Source organism: Echeneis naucrates, chromosome 4 (assembly GCF_900963305.1).
Source record: "Echeneis naucrates chromosome 4, fEcheNa1.1, whole genome shotgun sequence".
Classification (NCBI taxonomy): Eukaryota; Metazoa; Chordata; class Actinopteri; order Carangiformes; family Echeneidae; genus Echeneis; species Echeneis naucrates.
In genome coordinates this window covers 13,945,043-13,961,271 of record NC_042514.1, presented here as the reverse complement: position 1 = coordinate 13,961,271, position 16,229 = coordinate 13,945,043, and the positions used below count along the sequence as shown (strand labels likewise).

At 42.2% G+C, this 16,229-nt stretch overlaps 1 protein-coding gene across 4 annotated transcripts in view; it reads left to right on the top strand.

Annotated features, from left to right (window-relative positions):
• Nucleotides 1-16,229, top strand: part of dab1a (DAB adaptor protein 1a) — a 68,183-nt gene that overhangs the window by 17,695 nt on the left and 34,259 nt on the right. For all 4 annotated transcript variants that reach the window (XM_029500878.1, XM_029500876.1, XM_029500877.1 and 1 more), the window contains exon 2: nt 7,578-7,861. In XM_029500878.1, coding sequence (XP_029356738.1) covers nt 7,792-7,861 — 70 coding nt within the window. In that variant the 5' untranslated portion in view covers nt 7,578-7,791. The remainder of the gene's footprint in view (nt 1-7,577; nt 7,862-16,229) is intronic.

Below are 16,229 nucleotides of genomic sequence, written 5' to 3'. Positions count from 1 at the left end.
TGCAAGTAAAAGTAAAAGTTTGGAGCTGTTATTGCTCAAGGTTTAGCCGAAAGCATCTTCTTTTTGTCTCTGCCTATAACTCGTCCCTCGAACTGCATCTAGTTCTTCCTATTTTCTGTGTCCCTGTCACACTTTTTTTTTCTCTTTTCTTTTTTCTTTTCGTAAAAAACTCCGTAAGCTGCTCCCTATAAACGTGTGTTTATAGGGAGGAAAATGCATTACACACATGTAAGTTTGGGTTATCATTTTATCTGAGATTTCAGGGAAAAGGTTATTTTGAAATGCAGTTTATTACCTGACACCTGTTCTGATCCATGAATTCAAAGTATCTGAAACTGATCACAGGCATGATCAAATTCTTTTACAAGGTACTATCGACTGAAATAGTGGCCCAACCATAATCGACTGAATGAAATTAAAGAAAACAATGCTTTATAATGACACACCGTCCATGTTAGTAGGTTTATAGTCACCAGCTGGTATGGGTGCTCTTGTGTGGGGTTTGATGTTCTTTTAGTAGCCCTTTTTCTGGACCACTGAATCCCATAGAACCATTGACATCCATATAAGTCAGTTAGGAAAACAAATCTGAGCTTTGTTTAAAATTATTTCTGTCATTGTCCTACATATCCTTAAATCTTAAATAAATCGCAACATAATGGTCATTAGTTTAATAAACAGCCACTGACTTGCTTGAAAAAAGTCAGCTGCACATATCAACTGCAGCTTCCATGGTGTCAGTCAATTCAGTAAAATGTAAATGGAATGGTTGATCCAAAATATCTCTATATGGTTCACCTGAAAATAGCCCTATATATGATATTACTGCAAAGCGATTGTGATTGTATTGCATCTATTTAATTGATCTGAGGGTCAGAAATGCCTGACGTGCACTCATGATGCCCAGATTTTATGATGTTTATTGTGTACGGGGAAAAGATGGCAGTTGCTCAGTGACAACAGCAGTCCATTTCTGTGTCTTTATTTGCCTACCCATCCATCTGCCTGTCTCTCTGTGTGTCTGCCTTAAGAGGCACAGTTTGAGGAGTCCGTGGTACGTTGCCTGCATGTGTTTGTGTAACAGCTTCGTGCAATGCCATGATTAAGTGTTTTAAATAATTGATGATTGCACCCCTCATTAAGTCTCAGTCTTCTGCTCCGACAGGCTCTGGCTCTATTTTTATGCAGCAGAATCCTCCTCGTTTCTGTCCCTCTCCAGAGATGTAGCAATTCTATCCCTCATTTGAGGTTGTGTCAGTGGGGGTCCAGAGGTGGGGGATGCTGGTTTTAAATCATAGTGAATGGACATTTTTAGCGGTCCAGCTGCACAGCGAGTGGCAGCTCTGTGAAGATGCTTTTTCCAGGGCAAAGAGTAACCAGTGGGCTTACAGATGCTGGGGACACGATGGGGGAAACAGTCCAGAATGTTGTGACGCGTGAGCGTTTTGAATTCTGCTGCAAAAAACTTGTCTTCATGTACTCTTCTTTATTGTGTCTGCTGTCATTCCCTTTACACAATTTGTTCATTCATTAACCAATCATTGATGCATAAAATTGAAGTGATGCCCACCCTCCCAAAAAAAAAAAAAAGGATTTACTTCCAATGGATGAGGGAAATGAAGGTCTGATGGGTGTTTGCACCGTACCCAGTTGATCATGAAATTCCATTACCATATTGCTGACACTGGGCTGCTTCTGTGCACTATAAGCAACCATAAATCACACCATCTTTTGTGGAGTGGATAGAGCTACAGTCCCATGTCCACATGCTACTAGGTGCTGGCTGTGAACAATAACATAGCATAACACAGTAAGACTGAGGTTAAACATCTTTAGAGATGAACAGGAGAAATTCTGCAGCACAACTGAATGAAGGTGTGAAATCTTTAATTATCAGTCACACCATAAATACAATTCCAGAGCTCAGGGAAAGAAGATGTTTTACATGTGTTAGTTGTGAAGATGAGACTGATGCAGACTGTTGTAGTGGAATGGTAGAGCAGGGCTCAGGGAGGAAAATCAGAGTGTGAATTTGTTAATAAAAGCATACACACAGCCTGTCAGCAAACTGCTGCTTCCTTTCTGCATGAAAAAGACAGCGTTACACACATTGTTGAGCAGGGCCAATTTCCATTTTTGCACATTAACATGGCCAAGGAGACACACACACGCACACACGCACACACTCACAAGGGAGGTACAGGGAGAACAAGATTCGTTTTCATCTATTTCCCCTTAAACATGAGAAAGGAGGAATTCCCCTAAGAGAGTGCATAGCTTTGATATCCACAGCCCCGTGTCTGTAAATAGGTTAGGTTAAGGCAATGGTAGGTGTATGTGTTTGGATGTGTGTGTGTGGATATTTTTATGTTAATTTGTGATGTTCGTGTGCATGTGACTGGGGGGGTATTCTAATTCTGGCAGGAAATTGTGGGTGGGAAAGTGTATATGTGTATATGTGTTTACCTTTTCTTGACAAGGCCTGTGCTGAATGTTCACAACAGTCATTCCGGCGAGTAGGGAGCCACGTGGAATACCTAAAGCAGCTCAGAGCCCCGTGTTTCTATGCTGCCCTCCTGCAGTGTGTTGTTGCGGTGTTTGGTACCCTGAGTCTCTGTCTGCTGAACTAACTGTAGCTGCACTACTGTCTTTATAAACTCCCAGGCCTACTGCAATTGCTGCTGATTGAGCCACTTGAAAGCAGTTTTTAGGGGTTATTTTGATGGGGAAGGCTACAGATGTGATTACTGTGGAAGTCCCGATTTTTTTGTTATTGTATGCATCTATTTTAAGAGGAATGGTCTGAAATCCGGCCCTGCAAATCTTGTGTGGTGGGTGTAGTGGTTATTCAGATCAGAGTCAGGCCTTGTATATCATGCTGTAGCTGCACTGTGGTGTGTTGACGATGATGTGATCATTTTGACACTTTGTTCCAACAGTTGCCTCTCAGTAGCTGATAACTGAATTGACCTATGATGTTGTGTCCCTGCAGGGCAGCCAGGCTGGTAAAGTCTCCCCCCTCAGCCAATCTGTTCAAATGTCAAGCGTGGTAGCATGGGAGCTTTTAATTTTAATTACTGGGCAACATGCAGAAAAATAAACTAACAAACAAGAAATACCCCGAATGTGTTTGGATATATATACTTGTGCACGTATGTTGGTCATTACTTTAATTTCGATAATGTTTTCAATTAATTGTGCTATTAGTACTTCATTTCATCAAACAGCTACAACAATGTTTTCCTCATCAGGCTCTGATTGCCACATCAGAACTGTGCACAAAGATTTTTTTGATTAGGGCTGCACCTAGTACTCATTTTTGTAATGTTAGTAAGCTAAGCAGAACTGGGGTTTTTCACGACTGACTAACACGCTCCATTCAGTTTGATTGTAGGAAAACATACTGAAAAGACATTGTGAAGTGGTGACCCTGGAGCCTTTTTTTTTTATATAACAAAGAGCTTCAGTGACACTGGAACCTAGCTGTCAGAAGGTCACAGTTACCTGGGTTTTGAGTGCCACGAGGATTGAGTCAAATTTCACTGTGCTAAAGAAAACAGTAGGACCAGATGTGGGGGTCAAGAACAGGAACAGGAGTGAGAGACAGATACAGGATCAAGAGCGGGAGCAAGAACAAGACCAGCAGGAGCAGGAGCAGGATATTTCTATTTTATTGACAATTGAACATTTCATGTTCAAAGATCATGATGTTAATGATTGAGCCGATGAATCCTAATGTCTCACTTTGAGACTTTAATAAAGGATACTTGGGATGCACCTTGTTGGATTTTTTTTGCTTTTACTTTGCGGTAAATGTCATTTATTTATGACTGCTGTTTTTACACTTAACAAGTAAGATCTGTAGGTTTAGCTGCAGTTTTTCAATGAGTAGATAGTTATAATCAAGACTCATAATGCACAAAAGCCTGGTCGACTTCTTTTAATGCTAATGTATTTTTATGAGACTTTGATGAGTGACGTTGGACTACATTTGTTGCTGAGCTTTGGACAAAGTGCAGTGATATACAACAGTTTTATGGCTGTGATATTGAACTTGAACCTCAAGAGCATGTTCTCATGAGTGTACTTACTTGTTTGTCTCTGTCTTTCTGTCTCGCCCATACTCAGAGACAAGCACAGTCGACTAACTTACTTACCCATACATCTTGTCCACTTCAACTATCAGAGTGGGCGCTGTATTTTATCGCCTGCACACGAACTGGTAGGTCTGAGTATTTCATATCTATTGTTTTTACTTTGGAGGTAGTCTATAGTTTTTTTCTGAGTTAATCGAATCGAAGATATGTTATGATATGTTAATCAAAGTTAACATATCAAAGGTCACCTGAGTCCCCGAACCTATCTGATTGTGTTTCATTCTTACTGTAGTAAAAAACGATTCCCTATTAACCACTCAAACATCTGAACCGTGTCAGAAAGTAACTCAGGAATACCTTTTGTACACAGTCACGGTTATTCATCAACGAGTGTGGCCCAGAGGAAGAATGAGTTGTTGATAAGGACTCTGAAATGGCATTAGGATACAAAGGTAGTGTTGGTGATTTGGTGGGGTGGTGGTGGGGGAGGGGGGGGCGTGTGGGCGCTGATGGGGCTGGGGGGACTGAGAAATGGTGGTCTACCGGTATATGATTATTCATTACTGAGATGGCAAGAGAGCTGAATGAGTGCAGCCGCTAATTTAAGTCTGAGCCTGATGGACAGAACACAATTACCCTAAGAGAGTTGGAGGTGGGAAAGAGAGAGTGGTGTGTGTGTGTTTTTTTTTTCTTTCCATTTGCCTGGCAGACTTTACTGTAGCTGCAGATGATTTCTGGGCATTAAGCTCCTGTTGGCAGCATCCTGTTTATCGAGTCACACACATACAGTGAAGGCCCAGACACACACACACACACACACACACACACATCCTCACATCTCACACTCACGCCTGTTGGCAGCGCCCCCATTTACAGACATCCAATTCATCGCTCATGTCCTTCTCCTTCCTCCCTCCCAGTCTGTGTCTCTTCTGGTATGGCTTCAGATTGATGTTAAAATCCAGACGCACTAAGCCACGCTCACATCCTACTCTGCTGCTACTTTTATCTTGTGTGCTGATTCCAGGTCAAACCACCACTACAGTGTTTGTGATGGCTTCTTCATGGTGCTGCGCTTTCCTACACGTTGTCTGTGTGTGGGTTCACGAGTCAGGGAATCCGCAGAGCTAAAAATTTGGCGGCTTTGAGAAATTAGCTTGTTGTCCCCTCCAGGGAGTGTAGCTTAGATGTGGAACTCTTCCCCAAGTCTCCAGAGGAACAACCATATGTCTGGAGCCTCTGAGACGTCTGGAGAGTGGTGTTGGAGCAGATTTTTCATTTTAAGTCTCCGAGGCCTTTTTCTAGCTCATTTTTACTCGTCGACCAGAGGCTGTTTTCTCAACAATAGTCGGATGTGTTGGACTTCAGCTGTGTGAGTAGTGCAGGCACAGGAGCAGGTTAGCACACAGAATCCCGCCTTTGAGCTAAAGTCACAATGTTTGCCTCCTATAAATTGGATTATATTAATTGTAATACTACGGAGCTGTATATTAGAATCTGTTTGTCTTTTCTCGTTAAAGAGGAACTGTTATTTTCTGGTTAAGGCAGCAATGGGGTTTCTTGACTGCCTCTTTTCTCATCCAAGTTGCGGATTAACAGCTCCAGATGCTGCCTGAAAGACTTTGCAGCTAGGAGAACAAATTCAGAGAACAAAGACAGAAAGGGACCGACAGAGACATGTTCAGGGTTGCAGCTGAGCCCACTCATATGCGATCTTTTCTGTGTTGATTTTACTTCCTTGGGCTTTTTTTTTTTTTCTCTCTCTCTCTCTCTCTTTACCCCCCTTTCTCATTATCTTTCTCACCCCTCACTTTCTTTCCACTCTGTTCAATTCTTTCCCGTCTCACCCCTCTCTTCATACTCACTCTCTCCCTCCATTTGGTGGAACAGTGCTGCTGATAATGCCTGTAATTGGAGTGACTCACACTTTTCCAGTGTGTTTGGACCAGATAAAGAATATTGTCAGCATTTTGCCGACATGGCCTCTGCTGGCAGAATTAAATGGACTCTGTTCTGTTCTGTCTGCAGCAAATTAAAAGCCTCTCAATTCATCTGTTCTCGCCTGAGGCTTACAGGGGCCTCCTATTCACACAGAAACACAGTGAAGAGGGGGAGGAAGAGAATAAGAGAGATTTCCGTCTTCCCCAAGAAGCACCAGCCTTTAGGTTTTGTTGATGCCCAGCATTCAGCCACTGTTAGATGGAGATGGGGTAAGAAAGGTCAAGACTGATCTAGTCGAAGGAGAGGTGAAGAGCAGCTCAGAAGGTAGTTTGATTCTTTATGCAGCATGTCAACTTGCAGCTGTCTCCGGCCTTCTTTTTACTTTAGAATCTCTGAGTAAGGAAAGAAATTGTTTGCACTTGTGTGTGCACGTTTTCACGTATTCATGTGACAGGCTTATTAGTGTGAGTGTGGATCCGAATGTCTTTGGCAGCTAAGTTGCGGCTAGTCATTGCCAGGCAACACTTCAGAATAAAGAAGCGGCAGATGGGCAGACGGGGACAGACTGCTGGGGTCAGGGGGCTGGATGCAGCAGGACTAGTAAAGAGAAATTACAGTTTGGTGCAACATGTCCTATTAGTTTTTGTCTGCATTCACATTGGTGAAAATAATGGACATAATAAATAGCAGAGTCTCAACTTAGCCCATATGAAAAGTGCACTGACATAAATTATTTTATGATTTGATGCCATATAAATAATATTGACTCAGGGCCTCTAAGTAAATTGTTGAGACCTAGAAATGTGGTGACATTGTTTGAGGAAATGAGACAAGGAAGTAAATGTGAGCAGTCAAATGACTGTCAGGTTTGAAAGTTCATATATTGTATCAAGAGAGACATTAATGTTGTTTCTGATTATAAAGGAAGTCTATATTAAAAATGTGTGTACTCAGTTCACACACATACAAAACATGTTCCATTTGCCGAGGCTGTAACTAAAAATACGCTGTCAGGGCTTCTGTCAATTTGTGATATAACAACAAAGCCGTTACTGCTCTTAGCCACGTCCCAAGTCCAGCTCTCCTTCAATCACCGTCCAACATTGCAGGAGTTTAAGCGGTCTCCTGATATCTACTATATTTTTCTGATAAATCCAGAAAGCAGGACCCTCAGAGCCTCTCCTCTGATCACCAACCAATCAGAAAAGCTAGAGAGAGAAACTTGAGAGAGGACATGTGAAACAACTTTGTGATGGTTTTTGGTTCTTAAAGCCACAAACATAGCTTCTTATGACTATCGACACTTCAAATAAAATACTGGCAAAGTATAAAATTTGGGCCTTTTGAACCCAAAAACAATTTGAAAAAGTAAAAGGACTGGTCTCTCTAGTCTGTTACTATGGGCAACATGTACTCAAGACCCCCAATCAAAACAGAACAAGCTCATTCTCATACCTGCTGAGAACACTTGCTGGGTTTTGGCTGCAGGGAGTAAACACAACCTAACTGAAGCAAACCTCTTTTCCTCTCTTTCCTCAGCTCTCTGTGGGTGTGTGTGGGATGTTGTGTCAGGGCTAAAGCCCCTCCCTCTCCCATGAGCCTGTGTGCCCACACACACAACTGGCGCCTCCACGCACACACCCGGCGCCCACGCACACACAGCCGGCACTGACGCCGTGAACTGGACCCTCGGAGCCCGGCGGATCCCGGCGGAGCCAAGCGGAGCAGTGTCTAGCCTAGTTGGAGCCTGAGGATGTCAACAGAGACGGAGCTACAGCCAGCGGTCAGGCCCAGCAGCGTCAGACGGGATTCCAGGAGGAAAGGTAGGAGTACCATCGTACCTGATTTATTGTTCCAAACAGTGCTAATAATGGACTGTGACTCATTACCATACTGAAGTGGAAAGGTAACTTATTAACTTATACACTGTTACTCACTTTGCATCTTTAAAAAAAAATCCACATTTTGACTTGCGATAGTAGCTAGAAGGCCCCAAAACGTAAACATTGGCAGCATTTACTCCTATGCAGCAAATCAGGCCAGTGTGGAGGGGTTACAACATTACTCCCATCATATGACAAACAAGTAAATCAAAATAGTGAGAGTATCTTGACATAGCTCTGTATCCAGCCTATTCTGCCAAGCCACATCGCTTCAGGTTTGATCGCATGCCCCTGTGAAACTGTGACAACACAGTTAAATGAGTGTTATAGTGGGTCGAATATTGACTTAACACTAAGTAAACTTTCTGTGGTTGTACGCTACTGAAGTACACAAAGAGGACATAATTAACTACTCCTCTCCCTTTATTCATTGTGTTTTGATCCGCCGTTGATGATTTTTGTTTTGATTCATTGTTTTGGGCTCAGCGACAGAATTCATAACTGCTGTTGTTAATAGCTAATTAACAGGTAGAGGTGCTATTACAGTACAGCGAGTTGCCTCCAACCAGGTGCAGGGATGTTGTGGTTGGTGAGACGCAAACAGATCCAGGTGTGGAGAGAGCTCCCAGAGGCAGGTAGCTAGCAGGTGTATGAGAGCAGGCCTGGGTGGTCTCAGAGCAGAGGTAATGCCAGGGGCCAGGCTCGTAGCCATCACCCAGCTGCTGAATGCCACCTGTCTCACCACGAGCGCGGCACCCAGCGTTCTCTGAATAAGCATCTGATTGATGTAGCAAAAACTCTGGACACAATTGGGAGCGACGCTTAATGGATACACACAGCGTAACAGAAACACACACACACGCACACAAGCACAAACTCACGCAGTCACATTTGCTCTTGCTGTCACCTGCAACAGATGCCTCATTGCACACGGTCTGCTGCAGCTCCTGCAAACAAGCGTTGGATAGTGTGTGAAGGTACGCTGAATGACTCTCATGTCCTATTTAGAAACACTATTGTTCTGCTGCAATGGAGATCATGTTCATCATTCAGACTGCTCTACATATTTAGGGATTCAAAGACACACACACACACACACACACACATGCTGGGACTGGGATTGAAGCCCAGAAGAGCATATGAGAGAAAAGATGAATGGTTTGCCTTCAGCATTCAGATTTTCGTCTCTCACTCTCTCCCTCACTCACTCACTCACACACACACACACACACACACACACACCACTTAACACCTTATGCCTGCCTATCTTCTTTTTTTTTAATAGTGGCATATATAACAACATTTTCTTCCGATCTGGGTCATTCTTCCCAGCAGACATACACACACACAGATATTGATACACACATACACATAGCAGGGTGATGAAAGTCAAATGCAATCATACACCAAACACAAGTAACAAGCATGCACTGGGAATAGGACACTTTGATAATGTTCCTGTTATTGTGCATTATGTGCATGACCTGAAAGTCTTGTGTTCATACACCACATACACATGTCCCTCTTTCGGTCCAGCCCCCTAGATTCCGTCTCTTTGGACCATCTGACTCTGAGTGAAAGCAGATCTACCGAATAGCTAACCATCACTGGCAGCTTGGCTGTTGCGAGTGTCCCTGCAGGATAGTTCCTCATTCTTCTAATATCCTTCCTCATCCTCTTCCTCTTCCTACCGCTCTGACTCCTAAATGACCTTGCCCCAGATGAGTGAGGTGCAGCAGAGAGACTGATCACAAAGAGAGAGGGAGTGAGAGAGACTAATGAGTCAATGTGCCGAAGAGCTGTTTAATCTCAGGCTTTTGTTTCACAGTTCTGTGGAGAAGAATGTAATAAGAAAAGACTATGGGATGGCGGCTTGTCACGCATTAATCACAGTGTGTGCCTGCATCTATGCATCATTGTGTATCTGTAGTATCTGTGAGTGCATGTGTATTTTCCTTTTCGTCTTTCATTGGTGAGCACAAAGGTCATTCTTCTAAGAGCATTTTTTTCTCTAACCAAGGTATTTATTGAATTACCATGACAAGGTAGAGATAACCTTTGACCTTTAGCATTTGCACGACCTGAGCTGAATAGCTTCTGTCTTCTGCCTCCTCTGACGATAAATTAGTTATCCATTTTGGCCAAATTTGATTCTTGAAGTCAAACAGTCCATACTAATCATCAGTAAATCACAAGATAGCTGCTCCAATCGTTCTCTCTCCCTGTCTCCCTGCCCCCGAGGCCATAGGTTCCATATGAGCTTAAAGCAGTTCGACCAAACAACTGAAACTACAAGCAGGTGTGCTTGTAGTTTTAAGGACAAAAATATGAACTCTTTCGAAGAAGTTTTACATCTCGTCTGTTGTACTCTAGTGCAGCTTTGATCAGGACAGATCGTCAGAGGCTCTCACAAAACCAAATTCTGTAACGTTGACTGCACCGAGTGTTTTGTTCTGACAACAAGAAAAAGAGGTCCCTCATTTAAAGCTCAGTGTCTGAATATTGGCTGTATGTCTTTCTTTGTGGATTAATGCTATGATAATTTCATGGTGTTAATATTGAAACCCTGCTTATCGATACCATATGGAAATCTTACCTTTTACGATACTGCATGAGTCTTTGCGTCATCGTGCAGTTTCCTTCTTTGGTGTGCAATGTGAAGTTATTTAGCTGTTTAGCAGGCCGGTAATAAGTCCAACAAGATGCCCACAGTGCTTATATATTCTTTATTGTGTTGACATATTGCCAATACAACACTTTTTTCTGAATGTCAAATTAAAACAGTGAGGCAGTCTGACATTTGTGAGGCGCCTTACAGCTGCAGACAGGTTAGTCTCGACTTCAAACTTTTTCATCTGAACACCTACCTCTGTTGAAGCATGATGAATCATGAATGCCTTACTCTGGGGACTCCCATCTTCTGCATACACCGTGCAAGTTAACAATTCTGACATTACAAAGCAGGATATAAAAAAAAAAAATTCCCAAAAGTATTGTACCTATTTGATTTAATTAATAAATAGAGCAGCACATGCTCTGTTCATGCTTCAGCCTCCTGATGATCTGTAGTTCTCCAGTATAAACAGGACACAGTTGGTACATACAGTATTCTGATGTAGTTCTGTTGTGTAACAGAGAAACAGATTGTTTACAGTATTCATTCACAAGTGGTTTAGTGTGAAGTTTAGTTTCCACAGTGTCTCCATTCTGAGAGAAAACATGACTAAGTTCATAACAGTGAAATCTCACTCGATGCTGCTTTGAAAAATCTGTGAATCTGGCATCGTGCCCATGTTGTTGTTACAATATGTATAGACATTGTCGTGGTTTTGAATGAGTGTGTGAGGCTATCCAACTGTTGGCAAATTGTGACTGTGATTGGCAAGCTTTACCCAAGCAGCCGTATTGGCAGTTAGCCAGCAGTCATGTGGATCATTTGGATGTTCTTTGTTTAAAACTCGCCTCAAAACTGACATGAGTTAGAATCTACTGCTTTGCTACCAATCAGACCAGATGTGTGTAGTTTCTTTCCTTTTCCCAATAAACTTTTCATTTTGTCATTAGATGATCAAATTGAAAATCAAATGTCCTCTAGTACCCATAGTTTAGTCAAGGTGCCTGTGATTCAACATTTGCTGGATTGTGCTGCAGTCGACACAAGAGCACAACTACCACCCTCTGAAAAATCACGACTTTCCCACAGTGGGATTCAGCGAAGGATGTGTGGGAGGGTGCTTCTGCAACATAGCTGGCAGCCAGCGGCATGAAAAGAGTGGGTAAGGGTTATAGCTCTGCAGCTGTGTGCGGGTTTGTGTGTTTGTTGCTGTGTGTGGATACCTGTGAGTGTGTGTGTTTGCTCGTCTCTGGTGTGTGATTAGCAAACACATTATCTTCTTTGTTTGGATATTATGCACATATCCAGTCTATCTAAAATAACTGCTGCCATTTACTCAGATATCTTTCTCCGGGGAATTTTGGAGCAGTGTTTTGACTCTGTGTGCGTGTTGTATGTTTTCTGCATCCCAAATCAGACAGATTGGACTGGTCACCTGGTGCTGTGGTTTTGTGTCTGTTTTTTTTTTTTGGAATCCGGCAGTAGGTATAGTTTGAACAGGAGACAAGAGCAACACAGTAGCAGTCATACTTTTTTTTCAGCACAAACTATTCTTACAGATAATTGCCTGTCTGTCCCTGTCTCCTCTCCCCCTTCAATTTATTTCTGGAATTTAAGTGACCCATCTGTTTTGCCTTTCACCTGTCGGTGCTATCTGTTTACACATCCACCTTTTTTGGGGCATTAAGGTGGGCACAGTGAGGTGAAACCAGCTTCCTCTTTCTGTGCAGCAGCTCCGATGACACGCTTCCCTGCCCTTACCCTTGAGTGTTCAAAAAAACTTCATCCAAGCTTTCAGATGTGACCACACTGAATTAGCTTTCAAAATGCCGGATTCAGTGAAAGCCTCTATTTGCCTTCACAAGTCTTGAACTGTGTGTGCTCTGTGTGTGGCTTCAGTAGATTGTGTGCTCTGTGATCCTCTCAGTATGTTCAGCTCAGTCCTCTCCTCCACACTAGTTGATGTGGCTTTGCCCACCGCATCACTAACTACAGTCTCCATAGCAACAGTTTGCTCCCTGCTCATAATTTGCACAAAAAAAAAAGAAAGAAAGAAAACGTCCCATTGTCACGCACCGGCTTTAATAGAGGCCTATCCTCTCAACCTGCTGTGCTGGTTGAAGGATTGCATCGAAGGGGTACTCTTATTTGTTAGAACAGACTGCTTGACAGACTGTTGTTTTCCACTTCCATTTCACAGAGCTATGTGTGGTACTAAGTAAAGAAAAACCTATATTACTAATGATAAAAAAAAGGGTTTTTGACGAAAAAGGTCCTCATTTTGTTTGACTCCTGCACTCCCACGTCAAACATCCCTACTGATTTAGAGGTGATGTTAATGCCCGAGGATGCACACAATCCACTGTATGAGTGCAAAAGTCTGGTTTGTTGTCAGTCCATGTGCTTTTTTAGCTTTTAAACAGAGATTTCCGGAGGTACTGAATGTCACAAATGCATCGAGTGTCTCTCTTGGCAGGTGTTCATCTAAGGCTGACTGAAAGCTGACAAACATCTGCAGTCGATACTCACAAGTTGGACAGACAAGCTTTTTGGTTGCAGTAGTACTGAAAAAATAACATATCACTTCTATGGCCACCCCTCATTTCTGTCAGAAGTGACACATCACATCCCTCCTTCTCCTCTGCACTTTCATTTTTTAGACAGATCTGCGTATTATTATGTTTATGACCTATTTGCTGTTAACAGGAAAGAACAAGTGATTTCCCTCAAGTTGGGCTGTGCGTATGGAACTGATGATAGTGCGCATACAGTTAGGAGATGGGATGGAGTTGGACTGCCTAGAGATAGGCAGATGGCAGAGTTTCATTTTCATTTCCATGCTCTGTGATGTTCTGAAGCTCTTCACTTCTCCATCCTTTTCTTCCAGAACCCTGGCTGAGTAAATGAAGGGAGAGAGTTCATTACGCAAGAGAAGACGGTGAAAGATATAGAAGGGGACAGACAACAGCTTCAAGTGGTTCCATATTTTTGGCAGAGATGACAGACATGAGAGAGGGCTTTGCTCTGGCACCCTTTCCTTGGCATGAAAGGAAGATTGTGTTTTGAGGAGTTACCTGTGTTTCCTAATGCTTTTAAAGAAGGGCCTTTTTTGTTCTGCCAGTTACACACACCCACACATTCACAGAGATTTTGGAATTTAGAAAAGAATTACTGTAATACCTCTGACAGATGTGTCTTAAAAATATTTGAACAGACCAAATTGTCTTTGATTGTGTCTGTGTGTATTCATATTAGTGACCAAGAGAAGTGTGATGAGATCACAGCGTGTGCTACTCTCTATGTTCTTTGATAATGGCAATCATTTAGAGGAAGCTACCGATGCGGTTTTCTGAGATCTACTTGTTTTTTTTTTTTTTGTTTTTTTTGGAGCACTGCATGAACTTTTATGCAGAGTTGGAATTGAGTGTGTGTGTGTGATTGTATGAATGCGCATGTGTGACAGCACAGTCCATGGGGGAAACTGCTTCAGCGTTGCATGACAGGATGCTAGCGGGTTGTTTACACAGCCCACTCTCTGATGTCCTGTCAGGGCTCACACACACTGCATACACAAACAAAACATGTTTGTGCACACACATGCACACGTGTATATGCACAGACACAGATACGCAGACACAGAATGTTCCCCTTCATTCGCGAGACAAATTACCCTGTAATTAAAGCCAAGCCAAGAAACAAGCTTTGCCACCAAAAGAGAAGCAGAAGGATGCTAGGTAGAGGAAATGATGACTGAAGGATGGAGTGAAGGGAGAGAGTACTGAGAGCGGCCTCAGTTGTTGGCTTCTTATTAAATTGAGAGGATGAGATGAAATGGAGGGTTGTAGGAGATGATTAAATCATCTTATTCCCCCATGAGGTGTTCTCTGCTGTGTTAGATAATATTCATAAGATTCATATCTTCCTAAGATGGACACTCTTTTTTTCATACAGCTTTTGTGGACATGACTGTCACTCGAAGGGAAACTATTCTTCAGTTTGTTTCAACCTGAAACAGCCACAAACTCTGAAGCAGGTTAGCTTCTGCTATTTTCAGTTACTTACTTGTACATCATCTTTTGGTTTATACATTTTAATATTATCTCAATTATATATATATATGTTAAAAATACATTTCCTATGTTTCAAATACATGTTTCAGGGTAATTGTTTTAATTTGAAAATGTAATCAATTGATTAGTCGACACCCCAAATTATCGTTCGTTGCAGCTATAAAATAAACTCAGAGTGCATGGACCCTGAGATCAGCTTTGGCACAGAGAATGTTGTGCAGACACAGAGCAGAGACTTTCACTGTTTTGCTCTTCACTTTCCATTAAAAGCTTTAAGCTTTCCTAGAATTCTTCCTAGAGTAAGCAACTGCAAGGATTAATGTGCAAAAAAGAAAAAACAGCAACCAAATGCCCACAGCGAGTGTGTGTTACAGTTCGATACAGCAGAACGTGCCAAAGATAAGCGATGGATTTAGAAAGGAACAATTGAATAATGTCAAGATTGGCTTTACTTGGACTGGGTTTTGCCAGTGAGCATGACAGTCAGAGTCAAAATAAAGTGATGATGCCTTTCTAAACTCACTAAAACCTGTTTTACTTGTTCTCCTGTTTTCTCTCAAACACGAGACAGGAGAACATGAGTGCCATTCTCTGGTTGTTATATTGCAATGTTGTCGAAGGCTGAAACTTTATGACTATTAATTTGACCATGGGTGTGAAAATGCTAATACAACCATCAAATGGCACTGTAGATGCTTTTTTTGTAGTCGAACAAACTGTAAAATTCAATTTTAACACTATTTGAGTGGTAACTTTATGAATTTATGCTAGTATAATTTATTACCCTAGAAAGTAAACCTTCTTAGTCCAACTACTGAAATCCCACATAAGGCCATGAATGAATGAGGAGGACAGAATTGAACACCTCTCAGATGGTATCAGGCATCAAAATGTGATTTTCTGGCATCAGGGTTGTACTGGTGTATCTAACAAAGCAGATTTGAAGGGTTATTCTGCAAAGCCAGAGGTGGGTTTATGTGATGCTGTAGCTGAAGCTTTGAGGCAAACTAATGGCCAAAGATCAACTCAGTTGATCTGGTTCAACCATCAAATGAAACTAACCAGCTTATTGAGGCTGCGTGAGAGTATTAGCTTCCAGCAGATATGACATTACTGTTCATTGTTACCTTAAACAATCACACAATCCCACATCCTACTTGCTCTCAGACAGAAAATACCAAGTTGATTGTTCTGTCAATAACATTGTCATGCTAGAATATAACAACAAAAATGTACAGATATATTTGATATGTACTGCAGCTGTCCTGAAGGCGTTTTTCACCTTTATATTTGCTCCCTGTAATCTGCCATAAAGGTTAGCTCAGGACATATGCATGCGCAAACACACACACACACACACACACACACACACACACACACACACTAAGTCATTCAAACAAACACACACACACATTCATGCACAGACAGCTAAGTTGTTTGACTGCATCCAAGTCAGAGCGTTGAGTGGCAGGGAGGTGAAGCTGCAGAAAAGAGGGAATGAAACGGAGATGTAGGGAGAAGTTATGAGGAAAGGTAACGACACCGCTACAGATGTTTGATATTGGCCACAGGTTCATTTGCAAAATCTGGAATCTCTCTGCATAGGTGAAAAATACCTTCCATC